The 27,768-nt window shown below is 42.5% G+C and overlaps 1 protein-coding gene across 6 annotated transcripts in view; it reads right to left on the bottom strand.

The window, feature by feature from the left end:
• ERBB4 (erb-b2 receptor tyrosine kinase 4) overlaps positions 1-27,768 on the bottom strand; it is a 787,830-nt gene that overhangs the window by 186,159 nt on the left and 573,903 nt on the right. For all 6 annotated transcript variants that reach the window (XM_053364631.1, XM_053364650.1, XM_053364658.1 and 3 more), the window contains exons 6-12: positions 25,815-25,933; positions 20,254-20,395; positions 16,947-17,060; positions 10,551-10,677; positions 5,735-5,808; positions 4,579-4,669; positions 1,088-1,287 (exon numbers count right to left, since the gene is read on the bottom strand). In XM_053364631.1, the coding sequence (XP_053220606.1) occupies positions 1,088-1,287; positions 4,579-4,669; positions 5,735-5,808; positions 10,551-10,677; positions 16,947-17,060; positions 20,254-20,395; positions 25,815-25,933 (867 nt within the window). The remainder of the gene's footprint in view (positions 1-1,087; positions 1,288-4,578; positions 4,670-5,734; positions 5,809-10,550; positions 10,678-16,946; positions 17,061-20,253; positions 20,396-25,814; positions 25,934-27,768) is intronic.

Below are 27,768 nucleotides of genomic sequence, written 5' to 3'. Positions count from 1 at the left end.
CCCATTGGCACTGCAGCCAGCATGAGCCACCTTGGCAGCGCTGCACCCACTCCCCTTAGAGGGGCTTACCTGATGTGGTACTGCTGGTACTGCATTGCAGGAGATATAGTAAAAGTAGCTGCCTGCCACTGACTGGGGACAAGTAAGTGCTTTGCTCCACTTCCAGTGGCACTGGCTTCACACGCTGGCAAGTCCATATGGGGAGAGGGGGTGACTGACTGCTGGCAACAGCACCCACATTTGAGCTCCATGTGGCCTAAATTGTGATGGTTGACAGCAGCAATTCCTACAGGGCCCTGGGGATTCTAGGGGGCGTAGCTGCGACACTGAGGGCTTAGGCTCACTTACCTTTCCTCCACTCTTTCAAGGCATGGTCTGAGCACCCCCTTTTTTGTTCTGGAGCTTTCCCTGCAAAATCCTGCTCTTTAAAGCTCAAAGTCAAATTGACGTTTGCTCTGATTCAGCTTTAAAGAGCAGACTTTTGCAGGCAAAGTTCTAGAACAGAAAAAGAAAAAAACTGCTTGGACACAGAGCATTAAAGCACAGACCTCTGCCTGGAAACAGCAGGGAAAAAGAGGTGGATAAGCCCCGACCTGCAGAGACACATTAGAAGGTACGTTGAGGGTGAAGTCCAAGGACAATGAGGAACAAGGGGAAAGGCTCAAGGATATTGAAAGCCATAGCCCATTCGTATATTCATGTCTGTGGTGTCGCAGGCAATGTACATGCAGCACGTTTATATAAGTGCAGTTATCCTGTGATGGGTCTTCGTGAAGATTGCTGGCTTGGGAAAGGGAGTGCTTTCCTGTGACATTCTCCAGTATATTTGCTTAAATTGAAATGAACCAGACTGCCACCTTTAACCTGAGTTTTACTTATACAATAAAGCTGAATATTGGTGCAATCATTCAATGTTATGCCCTCTTCTATAAAACAGCAAATAATTCGTTTCCTAATGAGGAAAAATTAATTTATTCTATTAAAATATTGCTTCTGTGTCATTACCAAAGCAATAGGTGCTTTGTTTATTTCTGTACAGGTAGACAAGCTTCCATATTCTTCAAAATGCAAGGAGAATAATACTTACTGCAGTTTTCAGCCTTCTTATTTCTGTGGATCACAGTCTTTTGATTAGGAGTGCTGAAGAGACTGGTCCAGTTGATGGTGTGATAGTAGCACAAGTTACTATTGTCTGTTATGTAGATGTTGCCAGCACTGATATGCTTCAGGGACTGGAACTGTAGAGATCTAATTCCCTGCTGCTTGAGAATAAGCAAAGAAAGGCCACTGGAGGAGGAAACAAGAACAGAATAGTAAATAGGCACACAGAGATATATAGAGGCACGCATATATTGTGGGAACTTGCTTTGTTGCTTAGAGACAACTATCGCATGCAAGCAAAGGGCCAGAAATGGAAAAGATGGGAAAGTAATCTAATTTGAGCCCCTACTCTCCACGCTTTGACCCATCCAGAGTATAATGTGCCACAAGCAGAGAGCAAGTGCTAACACAGTGCGCAAAGCCACAGGTACAGAGCAAAGAACAGTCCAGATGTTTGAGGCAAGGCAGGTAGGCACAACACCTAAATATTAGCTTTGGGGAGAACAACATGATCAATGATTACTTGTTTATCCAAAGAGGAAAGTAGGTCAATGCATTTGGGCATTAATGATGGCTTTTAAAAATTGCTCTTGGAATGCATAGGAATGTGATCATGTTGTGAAATGAATTGCAGCGGCCTCTGCAACCCTTGCTCCAATCACGATGAGATCCAACTGCAGAGTGTACTCATTCACTATTAGCACACATAATGAATATTTTCCCCATATGACTGGGACAGAGAAAAGGCTCAAACTGACTGTTGTTGGCATCCATCTGTCTTGGGAGACAATCAAAGAGAGCACCTTTGGGGATGGAGACAAACTGCTGTGGCTGTAGAGACCGATATGGGAGTGACATGTTTTGTTGCAGCTGGGGCAGATGAAGGCATCTGGTTGCGCTGTTGCAGATGCGCCATGTCATTTATTCTTTCTGCTCTCTTCCCAGCGGTCATTCCTTTTCTGATCACTGCTGTGGATACATGACCTGACTGATTGTCTCCAGCTGTTGTGGTCGTCTGCAAGGGATTCCCACATAGCGGGGTTAACATTGCCAGCCTTCCTGTCATGTTTGCAGACATCTTTGTAACACAGAGTTTCTCTGCCAACGGGCTGGTGCCTGAAGCCAGCTCTCCTCAGAGCACGTCCTGGGGGATCCTGCCATCTTCTATTCTGTGGACATGAGCAAGCCAGCAGAGATGTTGCTGAGACAGGAGTGTGAACATGCTGGGAATGTGGGCTTGGGAGAGCACATCTTTGTTTGAGTCTCTATCCTGCCATGTGATGCCCAAAATTTTTCTGACACAGCACATGTGGAAGGTGTGGAGGTGTCGCTCCTGATGGGTATAAGTTGCCCATGTCTCCCTACCATAAAGCAGCGTGCTCATCAAGCGAGCTGGGCAGGGCTTCATCTTGGTATTGGTAGTTAGCATCACAGTCTCCCATGCCCTTTTGAAGAGGCAAGCTTTCAGAATATTTAGAATTAGCCAAATTGAAAGATATAATAAGACAAAAACCAAAAAGTGAAGTGAAAAAGGAATGGAAGTGTCTAAATGAATACCTTAAAAGCCAAGGTTTGAGGACAGAAATCTGGCTGAGTCTGGAATAACCTTGTGAAGTGAAAGGATAAGAAAGAGGGATTTATATCGGGATGCTAGACTAGAGATGATAAGGAAAACAGGAAAACAGGAAGACACGATGAGAGGTAAAGGAGGTGCTGTGGGATTGGTGGAAGTCAATATTTGTTTTTCTTTTTAGTGTTTATATTATAAACTTGTAAGATATGGATTTGTGGTGGGGTTTTTTGAAGGTCAGTTTTTGTGTTTTGTGTATTGTTATTTTTCAATATTTTTCATGTTGCTGTTGTGTTGAAAATACTAATAAAATTTTCAATTATTAAAAATAAAAATAAAAATGAAGAGGCAAGCCATTGCCATAGCTGCCTTGCAAATACACTTGTCTAGCTCTGTGTCGATGGAGAGAATGCTAGTTATGGTGGAGCCCAGGAAGACAAAAGCATCGACTACCTCAAGTGTGTGGTCACCAACACTGATGCTTGGAGCGCTGACTATGTCCTGACTGTGAACCAGTCATATAACTACAAATGCTTCACTGTTGACCATTGTTGAGGCAAATGCTAAGCAGAAAGGCCCCATGGGGCTGAAGCAGAACCACTCTCTGTCTTGCCACCTTATTCAGGTGTGATGGAATAGGGGGCAATCATTTTTGATGTTTGGGCGTCTGTGTGTTCCATGAACCTTCCCTTTGCCCTTTTGCTTGCTTTCTAAAATGTCCAAGTGTGTGAGCTATCATTATCTTAAGAGACATGCACCCTCCCTCTCTGCCAGATTGCTTGGTCTTTGAGGGCTTTATACCACCAGAGTCACATTCATAGCATATGTGTGTAAATGAAAGTCAAATTATTAATTCCAAAGAGATTCTCTGCTCCTTTGCTTAAGATGATGATTTTCTTGGCAGCCAGTCATTTTCGTAGCATCAAGCAAAAATTCTCAACTGTGAAGTGGAGATAACTTTGTTGAAGTGGAGAGTCTAAAGTTTGTGAAGCTAAAGTAGTTTATGAGAAACCAGTACTCTGCAGATTTATTTGATATCTTAAAAAAAAACACCCAAGATAATTATTTTCCAGCTGTTCTTGATGAAAACCAATACCACAAAAGCCAGCACGAGACTGTAATTCAAATCTCAAGGTTTCACTGTTATTTATAATCTGCTTTGGCCATTGTTTACAACACATACAGAGCCCCTTGACTGATTAACTACATTTTGCTCTGTGGGCCATGGTATATATTACACAGATAGATTGTTTCACGCCCATTCTGTTTTGGTGCTCTCTCTCCCTACAGGAACTTTTCCTGTGCATCAGCTTTCATATCAGAACATGTTTCTTAAAAATGGAACACGCAAGTTATTACAAATCTCATATTCAGTAATGCCTGTGCAAACACCACTGTGATCTCTGGCATTTTTGTGTCCTTTTACTTTTTGTGACAAAAATAATAATTCCATATCAGAGCAACAAAAGACTGGTTCACACATCATACTGCGCTAGACTGTGGCTTAGAAAGAACATGTGAGCATGCTGGCTCTCAGAGAGAAGACTGCAGCTACTCTGCTCCTTCCTGGTCATTCGTGTGTTGCGCTGCCCCGCCCTGAGCTAAGCCAAGGCTCTGCTTAGTGTGGTGTCTGAACTCATGGTCCTGGTTTAGCTCTCCTGGACAAACCATGAGCCATGTGTCCACTGATGTCCACATGTACCACAAGAGTTTAGCAAGGGGGCCTTCTCATGTACAGTTTAGATAGGCGTGCATGGGTATTTATGGGTATTGATGTATGAGGTGGGACAAAGATATTATCCAGACCCCAACATCATGCTCTGTGATAAATTTATTTAATAAACTCAGTCTGTGAACATTGATTTTAAAAGTGAAAATGCTAAGAAAAACAAAGCAGCTTAGCCCACCTGTATAGTGCTCTTCCACCGATAGTAACTAGGTTAGAAAACACACTGAAATCGGTCATGTTTTCAGGCCATGATTGTATATTCAGGAATCCTAAAGAGGATAAAACCAGAAATATTACAGAAAGTCCTCACTGCAGTCACAGCTTCACTACAGACTTGAAATCTGACCATGCAAAAGAGCGGAAGGAAGGCCATGCCTGCCTAGCCTTGGAATTTATACCACGTTCTTTGGCATCTTGTGTGACAACACACGCCACTGCCCAGGATGAGGAACCTGTGGCTGTCCAGATGCTGCTGGACTCTGACCCCCATCAGTTGATGGTCCGGGATGATGGGACCTGTAGTTCAGCAACATCTGGAAGGCCAGAGGTTCCCCATCTCTGCTTTGAAGGCTAATAAGCTTTCATAGGCCATTTTGATTTCTGAGCTGAAGGGCCAAATAGTGCCCATCCCTCCTGTTCCATGTATAGAAAGTGAACTAACTGACATTTGAACCTCCCCTTCATCCCTGGCAACTGGACAGTGTCCCTCAGCCACTGCCTTGCTAAGGAAGTGCAGACCAGGCCATAAAACACACAGAGCTCTGTCTTCTAACATCTTGGCACTGTGACCTGCCCTCTGGCATCTGCCGCCTGAGGCAACCACTCCATGCCCTGGGCTTCATCTGAGGAAGGCGTTTCATGGAGAAGTTTCCTGAACTCCTGTCTGGGTGCTGGCCCCACAGCTGCACTGAGTTCCTTAGTAGCACAAGTTGATAGGGCATCATCCTGTGCCTTTTACCACCTGCACTGAAATAGAGCACCCTGTCACTGAAACAACCGTCTTAAGGACATTGCCTTGATAAACCAGTGGATCAGTAGTAAGCTTTCAACACAGCCAGCTTAAAAACACAGAGAAAGGCAATGATAACATTGTTGTTGACGATGAGGATAATAATTTGTATTTATATGCTGTTTTAAAATATTCAATCCACTTCACTTACAGCAATCACTACAACAATATTCACTGCCATCTTGTAAATTTATGGTCGAGGTAAAATTTGTACTACAAACCTCTTTTTCATGCTACACTGTTACCTCAGCTCATTTATGTAAGCAGTAGCTTTTCTAAAAAATGGAAAAAACACAAATGATGTAGTATCATAATTGTAGGTTACCTGTTATCTCTCTCACTGTTTGAAAGACATTTAAATTCTGAGGGTCAATTGCTTCTATTGTGTGATAGGGGTCCCTGGAAAAGAATAACGACACATTGTCAAGATGTGAATACGGAAGAATGGTGAAGGATTCCCACCATATCCTGGGAGTAGAAAACTAGCTTTTCCTTTCTTCTTCCTGAAGTGGATGCCCAGGAGAGCACTGCTAACAGAGCTTAGAGCTCCCAACAGATGGATCATAGAGACAGTGACTTGACTGTCATTTTGGAGGAACCCCTAATATAGTAGGTCATTTCAATGTACACATTTTCTGGTTGTTATTTGGCCAAATGATCTGGTCATTGGCCTATCCAATTCCTTCTCCAGACTTTTTCATGTATGGTGGAGCAAGGTAAGAGAACATGGGGGTGGCTGCTGGCAAGAGGCAGGATGGAGGCTCAGTGTGGAGGGGGAAGGAGGCAAAGGGGTGGCTGAGAGAGGGGAGAAGGCTTGTGTGTGGAGTCTGGGGACTCCAATTAGCTTGCAATAAGTCCTGGAAATAGTTTGGCTTATTTCCCAAGAGAATTTGAAGAAAAACCACAAGGACAAAACCTGAAAATCAAAAATGGAGGAAGGCTTGGTGGTGCACCTTCTAGAAAGAATATTAAAATTGGAAGAATGTGAGCAAGCATCCTTCTCTCTTTCCTTTCAGCTCACAATCTTGGCCACTGCACTGCAACAGTTCTCACTCTTTGCAATTAAGGTGTGGTTTGTTTTGAGAGCAGGACTTATGCCTCCTTTCAGTAAGCTTTGAACTGATTTGACACAGCCAGTCTTAAAAGCCAAAGACTCTTGTGCCAATTAATGTAGGACACCCTGAAATAAAAAAAGACAAGCAAAAGCATCCTGTGAAAAGTGCACATCTATTTTTGGCGTGGGGAAGCCTTCACAGAAAAGTGTGCAAATAAATGACTTTTATTTAGAGTCAGGCTCTACTTTACTTGTACAAGCCTGTGATTATAGAAATAATAATAATAACACACTTGGAAGACTATGAGAGGCACATAGTAGGCAACTCTTTTTCTGCCCTTCAGAAGTCCAGAAAGAGTATAGGAAACAGTTGGACAAGACTTGCAGACAGGACTTATGGACTCAGTTTTACATTTACAATTTATAGTGAGGTTAGCAGGAGGGAAATGGAATATTCAAAGAAAGCCCAAAGGATTAGCCAAATATTATACAATTAATTCTTGTGGTTTAGGCCTCCCTCACCCCCCACCATGGCTTACAATCTGTTTCATGCAACCAGGATTTATCCAGGATTATCGTTTTTAATTACACTTTCTGCTCAGTGTGAAGCTCCCAAGAAAGGACTGCCAGCGGAAAGGCAGGGGTCTGCTTCAAGGCAAGGCATGAAAAGTTCAAACCTGTGTGCACATCTTTAGTAAAGGCACGGCATGACAGAGTAACTCAAATCGTGTTTTGCTGTGATGTCTGAACTCACAAATCCTGCAAACCAGACTTGGAAACCACAGTTTGAAGTGGGATTACAAGAAATGGCTTCTGCTAAGGACAGCTTGATGTGATTTCTTAATTTACACACTGTATTTACCATTGTTACTTTGCCACAGGAGAATAGTGTACCATAAGCAGATGGAAAATGAAAGTAGCTTTAAGCTAAGGGTGCCTGTCAAATTCACTTCAGCTGAATACCTGCAGAACTTTCAGAGTTCCAGATTACCTGCTCTTGTTCTGAAAGTGGAACTGATGCACTAGGAAGCATACAGTATACTGTTCCATTCAGAGCACCATACACAGGTGGTATATTTCTTTCCTTCCTTTTCACTCCTTTACATTAACAGTGTGTAGGTTCTCCACCAAGATATAATGCCTCAACAAGAAAACATTGATTTGCCTTTAGGTACAGTTGATTCAATTTTTTTCCCTAATGAGGTACCCCCAGAATACAGCATAAAGCACAGCACAAAAGAATATTGATGCATCTATGCATACAAGCACACCAAGGTTGATTTTTATTCTGCCCTTTCAATATGCCCATTTGCATTGGCAACAGAAAGGGAGAACAAAAGAACCTGGATGTTGTGGTAAACTCTGCAACTCCCAGTTCCAGAATTTTAGACTTTTCCCAGTTGAAAAGAACACAAGGAGTGAGGCATGGAGCAGAGTGAACCCACAGAACAATAAAGTAATGGGAACTCTGCTCATCCTTAACCTAAACCAAAGTTTGCCAGTATGTTTTGAAATTCAAACAATAGGTTGGGTTCGAGACTATGGTTAGCACTGCAAACCAACAAATGACAAAAACTTGAGTGACAACCTATAGCAGCACCAGTGAAGTTTACATAGCTTACAATAATTTCAGCAAAAACTGCAGTGATGATCAGTTATATATTATTGTATTAAATAACAGCCGCAGGATTAGCCTGAACCAAGTTGGCAGAAGCACTGGATTTGCACAGATCTGAGCTTGCCACTGCCTCACTCCTCTCCCTCTCTGTCCCAGCATGCAGCAGTGACTCAGCCTGCGGGACCTTTTACAACTTCTAATTTCTCTGCTTTACAAACGTTGTGTGGAACCAGCCAAGAACCCAAATGAGTACCCTGAGCATGTTTATGGAATCGACCAAGAATGATCATCCCTGCTCCAAATCTAATAATCCCGAGACCTGACAGTAGCTGATGGAGCACCTTGAAATTAGTGGCATGAAAGGGGCTTTGAAGCATGATATATGCTAACTTTGTCCATGTATATATACTTTTGATACTGAAGATAGAAATTTGTACATTGGGGTTAAAGGCATGCTCTGCTATCCTGAGGCAAACTCCGTGCCTAATGAATGAACTAGTAGATTATGGTTGTGACCAGTGCTATTTTTCTAGAAAAAGAGGTGCCGGAACTCACTATGAACACCTCCCTTGTTCTCTTAGAATGGCAATGGCGCCCACCTGAGAGGGGCCAGAACTGAAAAAAAGCCTTGGTGGTGACTCTTCTTACAAAGAAGTGCAGGAAAATAAATATGTGGTACAGTACATCATTCACATTCTTCTGCATTATAGTGATGTGAAAGGCCTCTCTTTGAGAGCGGGGGGAGCCACTTCCAATTAGCATAAACAATTTGGGTTAGATGGGCAAATAATTTAACTTGGCATAAAGCAGCCTCCTAATGTTTCAAGGCTGCCTTCCATTTAATAAGTTTAAATATATATTGATATTTTTTTAACATTAGCTATTAAGAGAGTCCCTAATATTATATACTAGAAAGTTCCCTATTATTTAAATGTTGAACAACAGAGTTAATCCTGAATGCAAGAATATGTTCAAATACTCTAAATTAACATTATGAACAGCCAATATATATTCCAGGTTACCATTTTACACTGTCAACTTTTTATAATGTACAGTTCAGTTATACTTTCCTTATAACTTTAAGATTGTACATAAACTTCATAACAATAATATTTTAAAGACCAAATTTAAATAATTTTAATCCCCTCTAAAACGTATGATTTAAATATTGCTTTGATGTGATGCTGACAGTATATTAGGAGTGATGCTCTTCTAGGAGGCGGGGGGCACGTGGCATTTTGGACACAATAAGAAGGGCTGCAGGTAGGAGAGCTGTATGCCTGACAACAGTGTTACACTTATTTTGTTGAAATGGCTCCACTATGTTTTCCACCCATCTGCCTTAAAATTCAACTCGGTTAATTCCTAAAATTAATTTCAGATTAGGACATGTACAATTGGATGCCGTTTGCAGTTTGCACCCACCCCACATTCTCTACTTACATGTTACCAATGCACAGTGGTGCATATTCACACATGGGCCCTGATGTGCATTGGTAAACTATAAGAAGGGGGAGGGCAAAAACTGAACACTGAAGTAAACTTCACATGCCCAGTGGTCTGGAAAAAAAATTAGGAAATCAAAGCAACATTAAAATTGACACATTGTTAGTGCAATGCCACTTTGGAAACAAGATTAGGTAATCTGTAACTTCAAAATCTGGAAAATAATTTGGATGGGGAAATATTCAGAAGCATCCCTAGATGACAGGCCAGAACAAAGGAACAGAGGGCTCCTCCAGTCATGCCCTTGCAGACCCGACCTCAACCACTGAAACAGAGTTTTCAATCGAGTTTTCTCCAATTTATTAATAATGTACAGGTTTTCCAAGGGAAAGCAGAGAGGCAATGGCACAACTGCTTGAACTTGTGCTTTCTAAGTACAGAATAAGTGCAAGTCTGGATGAGTCCAGAGAGATAAACACAGGTGGAACTTGCATTGATGCTCCAAATGTTTATTTTGTTCATAATGCAGCATGCAAGAAAGGCAAGAACTGAAAAAAGGCAATAAGCTATTGTAAGTCCTTGCATGCCCTCTATAAGCCCCTTTATCTTCCCTGAGACTGGCCAATAAGTTTCCCACCACAGCATCCATTCATTCATCCATTCATTCAACATGGGCTCACATTGTGCCTCAGCAGTCTTGGTCAGGTTTATTAAATTCTACAGACAGAAAGGCAAAGGCCATGCTAGCAATGGGCAGAACTTGGATTTCAATCCCACTATCTAGAAGTCAAAAGGCCCCTTTAGACATTACTGTTATGTCATAGGAGCCCATCCTCTATACCACCAGAAAATCTGGGCCAAGCTGGAAAGAGCACAATACACAGCTCCATCTTATACAATTCTCAGAAGAAGCAGTGCTGGCCTGATAGTCCATCCCAACATTTAGGGACCAAAAAAATGAAAATGAACAAACTAGGTGGGTCTGTTACTAAGATGCAGCATGTTATAATTATTTGCACTCACCCATGAATCCCAGTGACAAGGAAGATAAGGTTCCCATTGATCTTGGTACAGTTGACAAATTTGTCAATGTTGCTGGAGTCTACTGTTTGGGCATACATCAAACTTCCCGTACCGATGCCATCACATGCTGTAAAAATAAACAACTTTGTAAAAAATATGCATTCATATATTTGGATCTCTTGTAAATCACTGAGTGCATTACGCCATTGTGCTTGCACTGGCTTAAAATCAATGAGGCAGCGGGGAAGGGTAATTAATCCTGTTTTCCAGGAACTGGACTGAGAGCAAGGAGAGTCTGTCCATCTCAGACTGAGGAGCAAAGATCAGTCATAGAATGCTGAAAGTCTGTGAAGCTACAGGTTCAAGTGGAAAGAAAACCCTCCCAGAGATCTATGGACAGCAGATTATATATGAGACATAGTTAAAGATAATATTGTAGAGGAGATGAAAGGTCATGTGGAAGCAGGCTGGGAAATCCCTCATGCAAGGACAAAGGGCAGGGAGACAGATAGTCTGCAGGCGGTGAGAAAGGAAAAAAAGATAGGAAAGGGATTTGTGTTCTGAGAAGCCAAGGAGATAGTGATGACTAAATTTCATATGCTGATGAAACCACAGGCAGCTAAAGTCATCTATTTCCCCAGATTGTGACGAGCATCTCCCTTCCTTGTGGTTGCATTTTAATTTCAGATGTTTCAGAAATTTCCATTTGAGTCCTACCTATTTCACTCTTGAAGCTCATGAAGGCATCAGGCCACAGGGTGCTAGAATACTTAGGGTAGCCTAACAAGCCATTATTATTTTTAAACTGCCTAAGTGTCTGTGCTCTGTACATATGGAGTGTATGTTTCAAGGAATTGTTTTTTTTTTATGGCAGCAGTGCTAGGAGTCTGATCTGATGTTCAAATGCAGTGATACCAACCATGCGGGAGAAAGCAGAAAGCCTGGCAGGTGAGCACCACCAGAACTATGTGCTACCTCTAAAAAGGAAGGAACTCAAGCCTAGGCAATGGGACCTGGTTAATATTAATTTGTCCTACTTCCTAGCATGGTTTACTACTTACTTTTCTCTTTCTGTTTCTCTGATTTACAAAGGCTAAGACGAACCAACTAAAGAACTGTCCCTTGCCTCAAATATTTCTTTATAAAATCGTTCCGGAAAGATGCCTCTTACCTAGAATAAAACTACAATGGTTCATCGTGCCCAGCAGCAGCCGTGTGATCAGCTAAGATGCTCAAATCCATTTTGTTACATTAGAGATATAAATACGTATGTCTGTATAGAAAAGTGTTAGGTCACAAAAGTTAAAAATTATTTTAAAGCCACTTGGATTGGTTGAATGCAGGGTAGCCGATGCCTGTGCATGCATAACCTAGCTCTATGCACATTTGTCTGTGTTCACATGAGCCTAACCAGATGTCGCAGGCAGATGTGACACACCTACCCTGTTCACATATAATGTGGTGAGCATGGTTACACATACACAGCCTACCAACAAGGTGCCCTTCAGATGTTATGGACTAAAGGTCCCATCACTTCTGCTCGTTGGTCCCCTTCTCCTCTGCTGTGCAGTTCCCCCCAAGCCCCCTAAACCTGTTCTGGATTTCCCCACAACTCTCCAAAACAGGTTTAGTTTGTGAAGAGTTTCCCACAGGAGGAGGAGAGGAGGGAAGTCCCACTGTGCAAGCAGACCTCATTCCACATGCAACAGCTTTGTTGAATCCTGTCATGCTCAGAGCAGACCCTGAATGGGCTTCTGTTACCTGTCCATTGGTTTCAATGGGTCTATCTCGAGTATGCCATAGTTAGACATCACCTGTTGTAGTTCTGTAGACAAGCTAGATGCTGGGAAGGCAAAATGCCAAGGTACAGTTGCTGTCACTAGAGTCTACATGTTTAAAGATACATTATGAATCTTGCACTCTTCAACTTTCTCCTCTGTATTCCTCCTCTTGCTGCATGAAAAAGGAATTATCTGCCCCTGGAAACCTGAGTCTCAGAACACCTTCCTGTTTCACAGTACCTGGATCAGAAAAGCCAAACATGACACCACTAATAAATGGGACCAAGTTCTCCTTCGGGTGCATCTGGGCTGGGCTGCTTGTATCTGCAAGTAGGGCTCATACAATTCCTCCATACCAAGATATTCCGATAGAAAACTACACACCAAGGAGAGGAATCTTAGCAAAAGGGAGAGGACGGGTGTAGATCGCATACTTAGCATGCAAAAAATACCAGGCTTTCAGGCACCAGGGTTGGATAAGACCTCTCCTGAGCTCAGTAGGCCAAACTGGGCCATACAAACCACTGATGTGAATCCGTATAAAACAGCTTCTTATGTTCATATATAGCATTCCCCTCAATACTGTAGTTCTTTTTGTATAGCCATGGCAGTTTAATGGGGAACATTCATTTATGCAAGATCCCACCTGCAGTCTCTAAGTACTTTAGCCCAGATATAGCTCTGCCACCTGGGTGAGAACTGGGTCAAAGAAGTATGGCTATAAAAGGTTTTTAAGGTCCTCGAGCTAAATATTAGAAATGATCTATACCAGTAAGCATTATGACACATTTCAGAGCATGCTGATACCAGAAGTCCTTTTAAAAAACAAAACAAAACAAAACAAAAACGAATCTGAAGTGCCTATTAAAAGCCTACACATTTCTTTAACCTCCACAATTGGGTTTTCCTCTGCGGTATTTTACCATGGAAGACATAAAACTAGACTAAAATAGGCATATTCCTTCCATGAGAGCTAACACAGCTTAATGTTGTGTGGATGTCTAAAAAGAAATGATTTTATTACATGGATATGGGTATATAGCCTGTCTTCTTTTTAAAGCTTGGAGTAGATAACATTTGTTATCTCCTTCAGTTCCATAACTCAGTTCAGGAAGTAGGTAAATGAAGATGGATTAACACCATTCAATAAATCCCTAACGGTTAGGGTTTGAAACAAGCACCCTGAATCAATGACACTTTACATATATGGGAACTGTATTGCATAAATGGAAAATGCAAAGTTTACCTCAATGGCAGGGCTTAAAATCCCAGGAAGCGAACACAATTTCAACAGGGAATTTACTAGTTCTGTAGGAAGCCACTCTGGCACCTGTGACTTTTAGACCTTCAAAATTATGTACAGGTGTTGTTATGAGTTGTGTTGGGGAGCCTCAGGCGTCTTAGACTTGAGGGGCAAACAGATCTGCTGCCAAATTCCTATGAAGTTTCTGAGTGGGGAGCAATTTAAAGCACAGCTTGGGAGAAGGCTGAGATGAACAATCTCCATCAGCAAGCAACCTCCCTTCACCCCTAAAGCCTAGTTTTAAAAATATCCCCCCCCCAGTTGTGCTCCAAAACTGGAAGTAATCCCTGCTGGGGTGAAAATGGCTAAAAATAGCAATTTCTGGTGGGAGGCTGCAGACGGAGGAAAGATTCAATTCACTCACCTGTGCTGCATTTTACATGCCCTCCACACCACCGTTTTGTTGGGAACAAGAAAAACCCGGGTTGCTATTATGCCCAGTTGTATTCTGACACCCGTACTCTAAAGATAGAAGAGCTCTCTGGTTATATCCCTCTGCGTGGGCAGGGTTGTATCCTCCAGCGCTGGGGTGGCTAACTGTAAGGTAAAGGTAAAGGGATCCCTGACTGTTAAGTCCAGTTGTGGCCGACTCTGGGGTTGCGGCACTCATCTCGTTTTACTGGCCGAGGGAGCCAGCATGTTCATGTGGCCAGCATGACAAAGCTGCTTCTGGCGAAACCAGAGCAGCAGACGGAAACACCGTTTACCTTCCCGCTGGAACAGTACCTATTTATCTACTTGCACTTTGACGTGCTTTTGAACTGCTAGGTTGGCAGGAGCTGGGACTGAACAACAGGAGCTCACCCCGGAGTGGGAATTCGAACCGCCAACCTTCTGATCGACAAGTCCTAGGCTCGGGGGGCCACCAGGTGGCGCATTGGAAGATGGCAGACAATAACATCTCTCTGACCCATATGAGGCAATTAAGAGGCTGCTATGGGAAGTATGCAGTCTTCCTACCCCCCCCAAGGATATGGGGGGGCTGCCTTGCCAGCGGTGTCCACAACGCACCCCCGGATTCGAGAGATGGGGGTGCCGGACACTTGGCACGAGCCCTCGATGAGGTCAGCTCTTCCTGACGCCGGTTCCAATCAGCGCGTGCTGGCTTGCTTTAGCTCGGAATTATAATTGGAAACATATGATTGGAATGAAGCTAAAGCACATACATCAAGCAACGCTCGAGAGATAAGACTGCTGACTAATGGATCTCTGCGACCGGAGTGACGAATGGATAAGTAAATCATCTGATGAACCACCATTATGAGGCTGTATGTTTGGAATGAAGGGGGGGTGAAGGAAAAAACCTTTTTTCCCCTTTGTACTATGTGATATCAATAACCCTCCACCCCAGAAAGAAATAAGATCGTTGCATTTTACTAACCACAAGCAGGAATTCAAGAACTGTGTGGGATGGATTATAGCTAAAGAGATGATTGGTAACTAATGAGAACGGAGGAAAATTTTATGACGCAGTTAAAAAATGGCGTCTCGCCAAGACAGGCTTGCCGGAGAAAGAAGGACAGGGAGAGGAGAATCAGGACCATTGGAATGAGAAGGATGGTTGGAATGTGATCTTGGCCTGACAGAGCCTCCTGATATATTTGCAAGTCCGTGAAAATTAAATGACAGACCGAAGATTAATTTTTTATGGAAGCGTGGAATAGCGGCTGTCCCTGAGCGATATGATTTTTGGAGAGTACAAAACCCACACAGAGGATGCCTGTCTCTAATCTGCTTGTGAAGATTATCAGAGATTGCAAAGAAAGGAATATACAATAACAACAAGAAGATGAAGAAAGTAATAAAGGACTATCTGGATTGAACTGGATAGAACTGTTTAATTAAAGCAGCAATATAAGTGATGTTTGGACTCGTTTGGAGCTTGATGTATGGGTGCCCCCAACAAAATTGAAAATTTGGCTGTATAATTTGGAACTAATGTGAATTGGATACTGTGATGTGATTGGCCTGTTAATAAAAAATATTTTTTTTAAAAAAAGACAAGTCCTAGGCTCACTGGTTTAGACCACAGCACCACCCGTGTCCCTAACTGTAGCCTTACATATTTTGTTGGGCTCCCTCCAGTCCCAGCCCAGCCAATGGTCAGTGATGATTGAAGCTGTTTTGACAACCTTATTTATTTACTTATTAAATTTGTATACCGCCCGAGATCTCAGGGTGGTTCACAACATTAGAGGGACACAGATTAGCCAACCCTGTTCTAGCCTATTGATCTTCAAGAGGTGGGTTGTGGACTGGCTGGATGCACCAGAGTGGTGGGAGGCACTGCATGGGAACCCCCAAGGGAAGAAGGCTCTGAGCCAGGGGATTGGACAATGTGAGGTCAGAGAGAGAAGAGGGAGCAGATTGAGAGGAAGCTGTTCAGAAGCAGAAGAACAGAACAGGGTTTAGTGAGCAGGATCAGGCTAGGGCAGAGAGCAGCCCAGAATCAGAGTCTGGAGAGGAGGGGAGCCAAGAGGCAGAGATGAGTCAGGCTGATGAGGAAGCCAGGATTTCTTGCCCTCCTGCGATGGGCAGGTCCTGTCTCCCAGAACATGAAGAGGAATGAAGAGGGAGGAGCAAAGAGAGACCAGACAAGCAGCCTCAGGTTGCTGGGAAATGACCTGGGGGAGGAGACAGACACCTTAGAGAGTGGTGGGAAGGCCTTCAACTCTCACATCTGCCCCACTGCAACCAGACCTACTGGGAAGAGCTGCTGTGATCACTTGGCCTGAGCTTTTTAGTTAACTTCACTGACACATTGTGAATTATTGCTGACTTGCTCCCAACTCCCACCTTGACACTTATGGACCAACTGTGGCACTATTCTCTCCCCCCCCCCATTTTTTTTCCTGAGGAAGGAGGCCTCCTCCCCCTCTCAACTCAAATACTGGACATGCAATGCTGCTGCGCTGCTTCATGTCTTCCTTGCAGGGGCAAGGGGAAGGAGGCACAGTGGAGTACACACAAGGGGAGAAGTACACACAACAGAGAAAAGGTTCACAATGCAGTTGCCACCTTTGGGCTAAGGTCAAGCTTTGCACCCTTCCTAGCTCAGAAGTGGGTCCCGTGTTTCAGGCTGAGAATCCAAGTGGGTTTCAGCTCTTGAAGAACACTACTCTAGTGGGCTACATGAAGAAACACATCATGACAGGATCTCCCAGTATCCCAGTTCCAAGGGGAGCACTCACAGCCTGCCCCATACTGCATCCAGGTTTCACTAGTTTCATGCCATTTCCAAATTAGTTCCTTGCTTTATGTCATGGCAATGCACAGCACACAAGGTCGGAAGTATAATGAAGGGCAGCCTACCTTTAGGGCAAATGTCAGTGCATGGTTTACATGTCTTAATGCCGTTTTCTTCAACTTCCATCTTGGGGCTGGGGCAGGCACGCACACAAGAGCTGATATCAACCACAAAGTTATCTAGAAGGAGGTAAAAAAACAGGAAAGTGTATTATTGAAAAGAAAACCATCTACAAGCATCACACAATGGATACTCTGAGCATCCCTTTTTAAAACAGAGAGGTGATGGGGAAATGGGATGTGGGTCCCGCTTTTCTGCTACTGCATTCAAGATTCATTTTTATGTATTTGTCTCAGAACTGCATTTTATCTTTTGAAGTTTTCTCTAAGCTCACATTCTCCTGTATCCCTGTTGCTTTATGTTGTTGCTAATTTCAACATTCTTTAAAAGTTTCATTTCCCTTGAGATGCTGACGCTGTAACTCCATCTTAATGAGGTTTGTATTCTGGAAAATGTTTGAAATGTTATTTTAGCATCAAAGGATACACGGTCACAGCCAAGCTGGTATACCAACCACTGGATAAAATAAAAGATGCTTTGAATTATCTCAGTCTTATGCTCATACAGACAAAAAAGAAAGAAAGAAAAGAAGGTATCTGGATATTCAATTTTGTTGATAATGGCAATTAAATTTCAAAACAATGACCAAATGGGAATGTATATTTTTAGGCATACTAAATGTGGGATTCATTTCCACAACTAGTTAGCAAAATGATGCTCTAGTATAAAAAAATAATAATAAACTTATGTATACCTTTTTTAAGGTAAAGGTAAAGGGACCACTAACCATTAGGTCCAGTCGTGGCCGACTCTGGGCTTGCGGTGCTCATCTCGCTTTATTGGCTGAGAGAGCCGGCGTACAGCTTCTGGATCATGTGGCCAGCATGACTAAGCCGCTTCTGGCGAACCAGAGCAGCACACGGAAATGCCGTTTACCTTCCCGCCGGAGCAGTACCTATTTATCTACTTGCACTTTGACATGCTTTTGAACTGCTAGGTTGGCAGGAGCAGGGACCGAGCAACGGGAGCTCACCCTGTTGCGGGGATTTGAACCACCAACCTTCTGAACGGCAAGTCCTAGGCTCTGTGGTTTAACCCACAGCGCCACCCGCGTTCCATACCTTTTTTTACTTAACCACAAATCATTACAACTAACTGTGTCAAAAGTCAAAGTTCCCCCTGATTCTAGCTTATTATGCTGGTGCCAACAAAGCACACCAGGTTCTGGGATCCATGGTAATATGAAGGTATTGTACAGCAAGCCAGATCATTGGTTTGTCTAATCTAGTACTCTCTGCTCTGACTGGCAGTGCCTCTTCAAGCTTTTGGGGCAGGGATTTTTTTCAACCTTACAATGAAATGCCTCTTTTACTGGAAATGACAGGGATTGAACCTGATGTATGCAAAACATATGTCTATAGCTGCTTCCTATAACTAGGATAGCACCTTGTACTTCTTGCACCGTTAATAATTATGTAGAAGAGAGGATTTCAGCAGGTGCTGCTTGCCAGGCAAATGTGGCCTAGTGTTGAGAGTGTCAGCCTAGGACTGGAAAGACTCAGCTTCAAATGAGTAAGGAAGCTCTCTGAGTGGCCTTGGGCCAGCCACTATCTCCCAAGCTAACTTGCCTCACAGGGTTGTTGTGAATAAAAAAAATATGAGGGACAGAATAATGGGCACTGCCTTTCGCTCAGTGTTCAAAACTCCCATTGTTCTAGGTGCATTTTGTGACAGGGAATTTCATTACTGCGAGCAGTTTCTCAGCTCTGGGTGCTGTACTGCGCCTAAGATTTCAGATTAAAACTGCAGAGTGGAAGGAAAGGCGAACCTTTTTCTGCCTCCCCACTTCCAGCTCCTGTCTGAAGACTGGAGAAGAGACCTTCTCAAGAATATTAGGGGGGTGGGCAGGGGAAGGACTAGACCACGTGAAAAATGAACATAATAATTTAGCTGCAGTTCCTTCATTTTCAGCTTCGTATTCTTGTTATAAAAAACCAAGCCTAGACATTCCATTGTTGCACCCATAACCTAGGTTTAAGGTGCCATTTAGCTCCTAGCTTTCATATCTCAGTTTCTAACACTGCTTTCAATTCTTGGATATTATTATAGTACATGCACCATACGTTTCTGCTTGTAGCATGCTCACAGCTACTTATATCAGAAAAAAATGCAACACAACAATGAAATTGGGAAAGATTGTCAAGAAAGAACAATTTCACACATAACATGCACATCATTCAGTGACTACACTGACAGCCACTGTGTGTGATTGCAGGTGCTGTGAAAAAACTGGGTTGTTTGTTTTGCAATGTCCATTTCTGCACATCTATTCCATCACTTAAGTCAGTAGACAATTATACTAGCCCATCCTTAAGAAACTCCCTTACACAGATCCCCCCTCAATTTCTTTAATTGATGTTTAAAAGATTGTACCCTTAAACCCCAAAATATTCAAATATCAAGTATATGTAGCCCCTAAGATGTTATTGAAATGAGAACATATAAAGGGTTGTTTGCATGCTTTCAGTTTACATCCACTTGCGCGGGCCTACGCAGCAACAGAACATGCTAAATGCTCTGGCAATGTGATAATGCTTGCCATCTTCACTGGCAGTGGGTGGCTGGCCTCAGGAGGTCAGAAGAAATCATCATTAGGATCTATCAGAAAGACATTATTTTAGCCACTTACTCTGCACTACTCCCACTGGGAACAGTCCATATAAATAGTTTTAGTAATCCAGTTTAACAGTCTGTACCTGAAAGGCATTTACGGTGGAGTACTTTATATTTTCAACTGACTGAAACCTCCTTGGTAGCCATTGTAATGTTGGGGGTTGGGAGCAATATTTTAATGTGCCTTGATAGCAATGAGCCTGTTCTGACTCACATTACCAAACCACACACTTGAATTTCAAGAAAAGGTCAAACATAAAAAAAAATTCCACTTATGTTTGAGGGGAAATGAAAATGAGACTTTGTTTAAAGAAAGGAAATGTTAGAATCTGCTCCATATTTGAGATCTGCTGCTGGATGGAAGCTGAGATTTCGACCACACAAACCAAAACATTTATCATGGATTTTTGGCTCTAAGTTATAGGGTGTTATTAAAATGTCAGCATTCAACAATGCCATTCTTAGAGTAAGTTATAACTTCCAATATATTGCTGTTGAAGAAAATAGGGTGCTTTCTCATCATTAACTTCACCGTACATTTGGCATGCTTTGCAATTATTTTTTTTAAAGACTTCTACGGTGACACTTTGAAACAGTTGCCCTTCATGGAAGAAAGGCAACCCTCCTCCTGTAACTTACGCGGGCACTTTTTGACACAAAAAGCACCATAGGTGTATTTGCCGTCTCGATTGTTTTCCATCTGGAAGGTGGCAGGATTGTAAACTGAAGTCTGAGGACACTGCGTGACACAAGCCCCACTGTCATTAAAATTCATACAAGCCTGCAAGACAGGAAAGAACAGTTTGAATCAGAGCTTTTATCGGCATTTAATAAACAGACCCTTGACAATAACAATAGGAAATAAGTTTCTTAAGGTATTCACTCTATGTAAATAATAACCTTTAGTTCCTGAGTCATCAAATTCAATTGAAGTCTAATTTGAGAAATTTAAATAATATTCTTATAACACATCATGAGGACTGCATATTACCCCCAAGTAATCAGAGGCACCATGCCCCTGAGTACCAGCTGCTGAAGATCGAGAGCTAGGAGTCCAACTTTGGGGCTTCCCAGAGGCATGCAGTTGACCACTGTGGGAACGGGAGGCCAGACCAGGTGGACCCAGCACAGCTCGTGTTATATTTATAGGACTTAGAGCTATAAGTCTCTGCTTAGGGGTTGGGGTATGACAGGCGTAATTGAAGAACATCATCCATGTGATGATCATCAAGAAAGGATCTTTAAATTTTTGCTAAAGGCTGGAGAAGCTGGAACCTAAAGTGCAATAGGCAAAAGGTACTATTCCAGTGACCTAACATGAGCAAATGGCAGGAGCTAACACCACAGTCCTTTCTGGGTGAGCAGAGGACTCTAAGGCCTAAATGCACACATTCCATAGTTGCTCTGGAGGCCCGATCCCAGCCTCAGATCACAATATTCTGTGCTGATACGCTAGTTTGTAGGATTGTGCCTTAAGTTCTCAGCACCCAGGCTGGCCCACCCTTGAGGCCGAGTGAAGCCTCAGGTGGTAGAATCCCATGGGGTGGTGCCCCTGCAGGCACTATGCCTACCCCTGCCATCCTGGGGGTTGCACAGCTGTGGTAGTGGCTTCTGTTGAGATCTCGCAAGATCTTGTGGAACTCTTATGAGAGTTCCACAAGATCTTGTGAGATCCTGCCTGAAGCCACCACCACTGCAACCCTGGTAAGCAAGGCTTTGGCTGATGGGGAGAGGCGGGCAGCACCTTCCCATTTTGATTCAGGTGGCAAAATAGGGTGAACCTGTTGGCACTAGCATAAAAACAAATCTGATGCCATTGCACTGACCATTCTGAATGTGACAAGACAGCAGTAGCAATCAACCGTGTTTCTGCGGCAATGCTTATCCCTATCCTTTCCACAGTACGATGGAGGTCCTTGCAGTGATAAAAGAAAAGCTACCATCATTGTTTACTACACTGCTCAAGAGCAGAGGTTTCCATGGCAGGAGGCAATTGGGTTGTGCTGCTGGTTTAGCGGCAAGTGTCCAGTGTACTAACTGTTTGTGCTCTCCTGCTAAAGCAGACTCAGGGGATCGGGGTGCCAAGCCGTTCTCAGTAGGAATGCATGGCCAGCCGTGAACTGAAAGCAAGAAGCACTTTCTCCCTGCTGTCAACTGTCGATCCCTAAAGCTCAACAACTCTGGTCTCCCCCACCAAAAAAAGCTCAACAACTTTGGTCAATCCAATGGGTATAGTGGGAGTAGATCACATTCTCTTGGAAGTTGGACACCCCTGGGCTACACCAATTGAAATATAATATAATATAATATAATATAATATAATATAATATAATAAATATATAAATCACACACACCACATCAAGGTAGATTTCTGCTTGGTTTATAAGTATAAAATATTAAAATATGAACTAAAACAATCCCATTAGAACAACAAAACAATTTAAAACAGGAGAGTCGGATTGAGAGATCAAGGGGATGCCTATGTAAGCAAGTTTTTCTGTTTATTGTCAGACATGCCATTATTTAAAGCATTAGAAGCCTTCATCAGGAAACAGGGTGTCAGCTAGGACTACAGGAAAGTTAGGAAGAGTGACACAGATTTCCCTGAATCAAGTTAAGGAGCAAATGGTAAAGGCTGGTTCTGTTTAAGTGGACACCATATTGAATGTTTTGGTGAGGTAGATGCAAGGCTTTTATAATGGAACCCCTTTTAATTTAACAAGACCAATGTGTTGAATTACTGCTGAGTTATTAAAGGCACAAAATACAGTCAGAGACCTGTTTAGATCCACTTTAATTTTGACTCTCATTATTCTCTAAATACCTCTAAATCCTTGTGAGTACATTTACTGAAACATTAATGCTGCAGAGATAGGCATTGCTTTGCTTCCAAGAATGCTCACACAAATGAATACATGCCAGCACTTGCGAGAACAATGGATGATTGCCTTATCTAGCAATTTTCACAGCAGGATACTATAGGTTCGAGGAAGCAGGCATTATAGGTCAGACCATCTCTTAATGCAGCATATGCTGAAATTGCTTTAATTAATACATAACATAACTCATTTAATTCTTTCCCTCAATCTAGTGCCTTTATTCATTTTCTGCCCTGGCACCTTATCATCATAATGAATTGCTTAGTAACTATATCATAATGATGTAGAATGCTAATGATGTATAGCCCAAAGCTATGATAACCTTTCATTAAGGATCTACTAAAATCATTCTGAAGAGTTCAGCAAATTTTAAATTTGTGGCTTTAAGTATTGTTTACAAGTACTGGTAGTATATTTTAGAGCATTCCATGCTTTTGAGCTGGAGCAGAAAGGCATGTGGGCCTGGCTTCCTGTAGCATAGAAGGAGGTCTAGTTTTTTCGGCTTTACTGATACAGCAACTTCCCATTTACATGTGCTCTGTTTGCACGTGTCACAAGCAGTGTCAGGAACCTGGAAATGCAGAGCACCCTGGAGAAGACCCTCTCCAGAGCCCAAAGAGGATGCCCTCTTCAGGCCCTGGGCAAGGTCCCCTCGTGAGCCAGAGGCCGTCCTGCCTAACAGCTGACGTGCAAGGATGGCGGCAGCCGCTTCCCCACACGCCAGCTGTGCAAGCCTTGCTGCCCCCCTGCTTATGTGAGCCAGAGGGGCAGTGGGTCTCAGCTCAGCTGATGTGGGGGGAAGAAGCTTCCCTGTGCATCAGCTGTGCAAGCCCTGCTGCCCCTCCAGGGTGCTCCCAACATACACATGAGGGAGCCCGGAATGTAACCCCCATGTAAACTGGGAGTTGCCTGTACAGTCGTACCTTGGTTCTTGAACTCCTTGGTACTCATACGTTTTGGCTCCCGAGTGCCGAAAACACGGAAGTAAGTGTTCCGAATTTTGGAACGTTTTTCGGAAGCCGAACATCCTATGTGGCTTCCACTTCAGTGCAGGAAGCTCCTGCAGCCAATCAGAAGCTGTGCCTTGGTTTTCAAACAGTTTTGGGAGTCAAACGGAGTTTGAGAACCAAGCTGCGACTGTATTGTCTCTTCCGGGGCTCAGTAGAGGTAGAGGTAAGTATACTCCAGGAGCTATGGTGATGGTGAGGAGCGTACATAAGGTGGCACTGTACATAAGGTGGCCCCTGAAATGTTTTTGAGATGCACATCTAAGGTGCTATTTGCCATGTGCGTTTCTGTGGAACAGCCATACATTTGTAACTTAACAACAACAACCCTGTATTGGAATATTACAGAAAAGCTTTGTTATCGCAAGGATTTTAGGTGGTCTGCAACAATGCTTCTTGCATGACTACGCACTCCTGTGGGCTAGGGCTGCTAGGCCTTTAAGCAGGCCTTTAATTCTGCTACTTTTGTACAGTATTAGTTTCTCACTAGTTGGCTGTATGCTGAGATGGCACATTTGTGGGAATTTGTATCTTTAAGACAAAGCTTCAGCTGGCATTTAGAGCAGGGCGTAGAGGCTACTCTTAGGAGTTATATATTTTGCTGCCTGCCAAATACCAACTAGCCTTTTCCTTTGGTAGGAAACTGATGTGTCACCCAAACATCATGCATAGCTTGTAGAACCCCCAACAGTATATAAGTCTCAGAAGACTGCTGCTGGTCAGATCCTCAGAATTGCAGAGCTTCAAAGCTTGGGAATCTCCGCACAGCCTGATCTGCATCTCCATCTTCAATAGCCATGTCTGCTGCTGACAGAGTGCCCAGCAGCTAGAGCGATATCGCCAATGCTTTGCGGCTTTCTTTGGGCTGGCTAATAAAATCTTTAGCCTCCATCCCATTTGTGTGCTTGTTGTGTTTTGAATCCAAAAAGAGCACCAGCTCCTTGACAAACCCATAGGAAATCATAACATGAATCTCTCACCATCTCATCTAGCTTGGACCCCTGATCTTAACAACAAAGGACATGCAGATATGGGGAGCTGGACCTTCCTCCTTCCCCTTCCTGGGATTCATCACCCCAGGCACTTGTTCCTGAGTCCCAGCTCAGCTCACTTCCATTCGGGTAACTGACTGCAAACTGACTGCAGAGGGGAAATGCAGAGGAAGGGCAGGTTTGCTTCCTTCGCTTATACACCCACTTTGATCTTACACACAAGGACAAGCACATACACACCCCTTTCACACACTGGTGGGGTTCCTATGATCATGCCTAATTTGGCCTCCATCATAAAAGAAATCAGGCAAATAAAAAAAAACTTTTAGGGACACGAGGGGGAGAAAAAATACCCCTTGGTAGCTAAACTACATACTGTTTCCCCAACTTTTGTAATTCCTGATTTCAAAGCCAGTTTTCTTTGGAAGAATGGGTATTGTTAGCTCACCCGTTCTTTTGATATAAAGGTGTACAGAGGAACACCTGCAAACTACAGCCTTTAATTAAGGGTGTTAATTCCCTGCCATGTTCTTGTTCTGCTTTGAGTACAATTTTGGTGACATCAAGTTAGAGCTGAAACAATTTCCCAGTTCATGCAGAGAAATTCAAAATCCAGCTCTTCTAGATTAAAATGGAAATACAATATTTGAGTCCGATTCTTCACATTAATTTTAGCTCTGAAATGCTCCATTGCATTTCCCACCTGGGAGGCTCCTAATCCTAACTTGACATGTACAGACATTGTTTGTGATAAGTTCCATACAGTTTAGGCATCACATTTATTAGCAAAACTTAGTCATGGCCACCTGGTTGTTTAAGCTGGGTATACCTGACTGAGGCTGCCATCAGAAGCTCACTTAGGAGGAAAGATTGTCCACAGAAATAAATTAGGCTTCCTTCACTTCCTTCACTTTTAGGCAACAGCTCTTATATTCTGTTTTTTGCAAATATGACGGATGGTGGATTTTTGGTCTGTCTTTTGTTTAAAGTCAAACTTCTGATATAAATTGCCCACTTCCTATAAATGTTAATTTTTAGGAAAGTAAAATGTATTTTCACTTAAGATAAAAATCATACCAATTAGCATATAAATGGTTTCAAATCTCTATTTGCAAATCTCATAAATGTTTCAATGGGTGAAATAAGCTGATAAGTAACGGAAATGTAATGGGAAAATATGAATGCTAAAACGGTGAGTGAATATCTTCCACTGTACATGCAGTATAATTAAAGACACACACACACATTTCCTTGGCAAGAAAGCCCAAGAATGAGCAAAGCTGCTGATAGGAAGACAGAAAGGAGTGAAGGGTGAGACCTACAAAGCAGTCGGTGTCTTTTGGTCCAGAACAGCCTCCTGCGCATTCACGGTGGCAGCATTCGCTGACGGAGCGCCCATAACACCTGCCATCACATTGCTCAGCACATACCATCTTCGTCACTGGAAAGGGCAGAGAAATCATAAACGCTATCAGCACAGAACACAAGTTCAGCCTGGACAACTGAGAAACTGTAGGAGAAAAGGGAAATTAAGGTAAGGGTCCCCAACACAAATAAATTACACCTTTGTCCGTTATTCTGTGACATGCTAACATGACCAAAACATACTTCTTTTCAGTTTAGTTAGGTGCTAAGCATTTGTACGGTACTCCCAATGCTTAAGTGTCTGTGGCGCTTTTTGCATGGAAGAAGATTAGGAGAAAACTATAACTTGGCCACACTTCTGTGACTCCTCGGCCACCAAGCAGTCCCATCAGGTCCAGTGCTCACCAGCTGCCAGCTGTGCTAACCAAATTACTTATCACACTGTTTAATAGAGCACAAGCTATTGCAGTACAAAAAGCTGAGGTATGTTTTTTTAAAAGGATCCTTACACCAAATTAAATGTATGCATGCGAAATATTTCAGATGTGAGTTTTATTTTATATGCATAGTACCTTGCTGTCTTATGTAACAGAACAATGCTTTTGCCTAGCATGTTAGTATTTTCACAACTAAATATTTTAAAGTTTTGCAATATTTCTTTCAACAAAAAACACACACTTCAGAATTTACTTGTCTCTACCTGAATATCATTTGATTAAAGAAATGTGCAGATCCTTAGGGGAAAATATGTGAGGACCTTGATTGCCCTGGGATTTGTCCCCCTAAGCTTAGTAGGTTTGAGGAAATCCTGACTTCTTCTTATCACCATATAGAGATGAGGAAGGCCGATTCCAGGTTCAAAAAGAAGCCCATCCTTATCTGATAAGCTTATGACAGGCAAACTTATCATATATCTACCCATCTCTGTTGATGGATGCTGTTTGCCCTGCACATGATAGCCAAGGCATGAGGCCAGTTTCGGGTGACCAGTTTCAAATCATTATGGGAGGGGGGAAAGGTTCTGTTTAAAGGCAATAGGGAAACGACTGCTATTACTGCGATCCTGGAGTGTTCATGTAAGGTTAGTTCTATATTTAAAAATGTAGGAAGACACACAAACACAAGCTCATCTCTCTGAAGTGCTCAAATTATGGTGCCACCTATCTTTTCTTTTGTTTGTTTTTTATAATTTTATTTCTAGTTTTCATTTATATACATTTCAATAGCTTAACAATTGTTTTAACATTTCAAACCTTGACTTCCTTCCTCCTCTTTCTGCGGTTCCTTAAATTTATTTCATCATTTCTTGCATATTCTAAATTAACTTAGCTAATTCTTTTATTCATCTATTTTGATTATATATTCTTCTGAAACTGCAGCTTATTACAGTAATCCTGCCAATGTCTTTATCTGTTTACAATTTGTTTGTAGATATTCAATAAACCATTTCCATTTTTTATAAAATGTTTGCTATCTTGATTTCTCATTCTTCCATTAAGTTTTGCTATTTCTGCATAATCCATAAGTTTTTGTGTCCATTCATCTATCATCAGGACTTCTTCTTCTTTCCATTTTTGGGCAAGTAACATTCCTGCAGCTGTACTTGCATACATAAATCAATTTCTGTACTCTTTGGGTAGTTCTATACCTATGATTCCCAAAAGAAAAGCTTCTGGGTTGTTTTTTTTACAAATGTTATTTTAAACATCTTTTCCAACTCATTATATATCATTTCCCAGTAAGCCTTACAACAAGACCACCACATATGATAAAAAGTACCTTCTTTTTCTTTGCATTTCCAACACTTATTTGATTTTGATGTACACACTTTTGTCAATCTACCAGGTGTTATATAGATACCATCTATGTAACATTTCAATGTAATTTTATCTTAAACCATAACATGCTGTA

The sequence above is a fragment of the Podarcis raffonei genome, chromosome 1 (genome assembly GCF_027172205.1).
Source record: "Podarcis raffonei isolate rPodRaf1 chromosome 1, rPodRaf1.pri, whole genome shotgun sequence".
NCBI classification, from domain to species: domain Eukaryota; kingdom Metazoa; phylum Chordata; class Lepidosauria; order Squamata; family Lacertidae; genus Podarcis; species Podarcis raffonei.
Note: the sequence above shows the minus strand (reverse complement) of the source record. Positions and strands in the feature narration are given on the sequence as shown.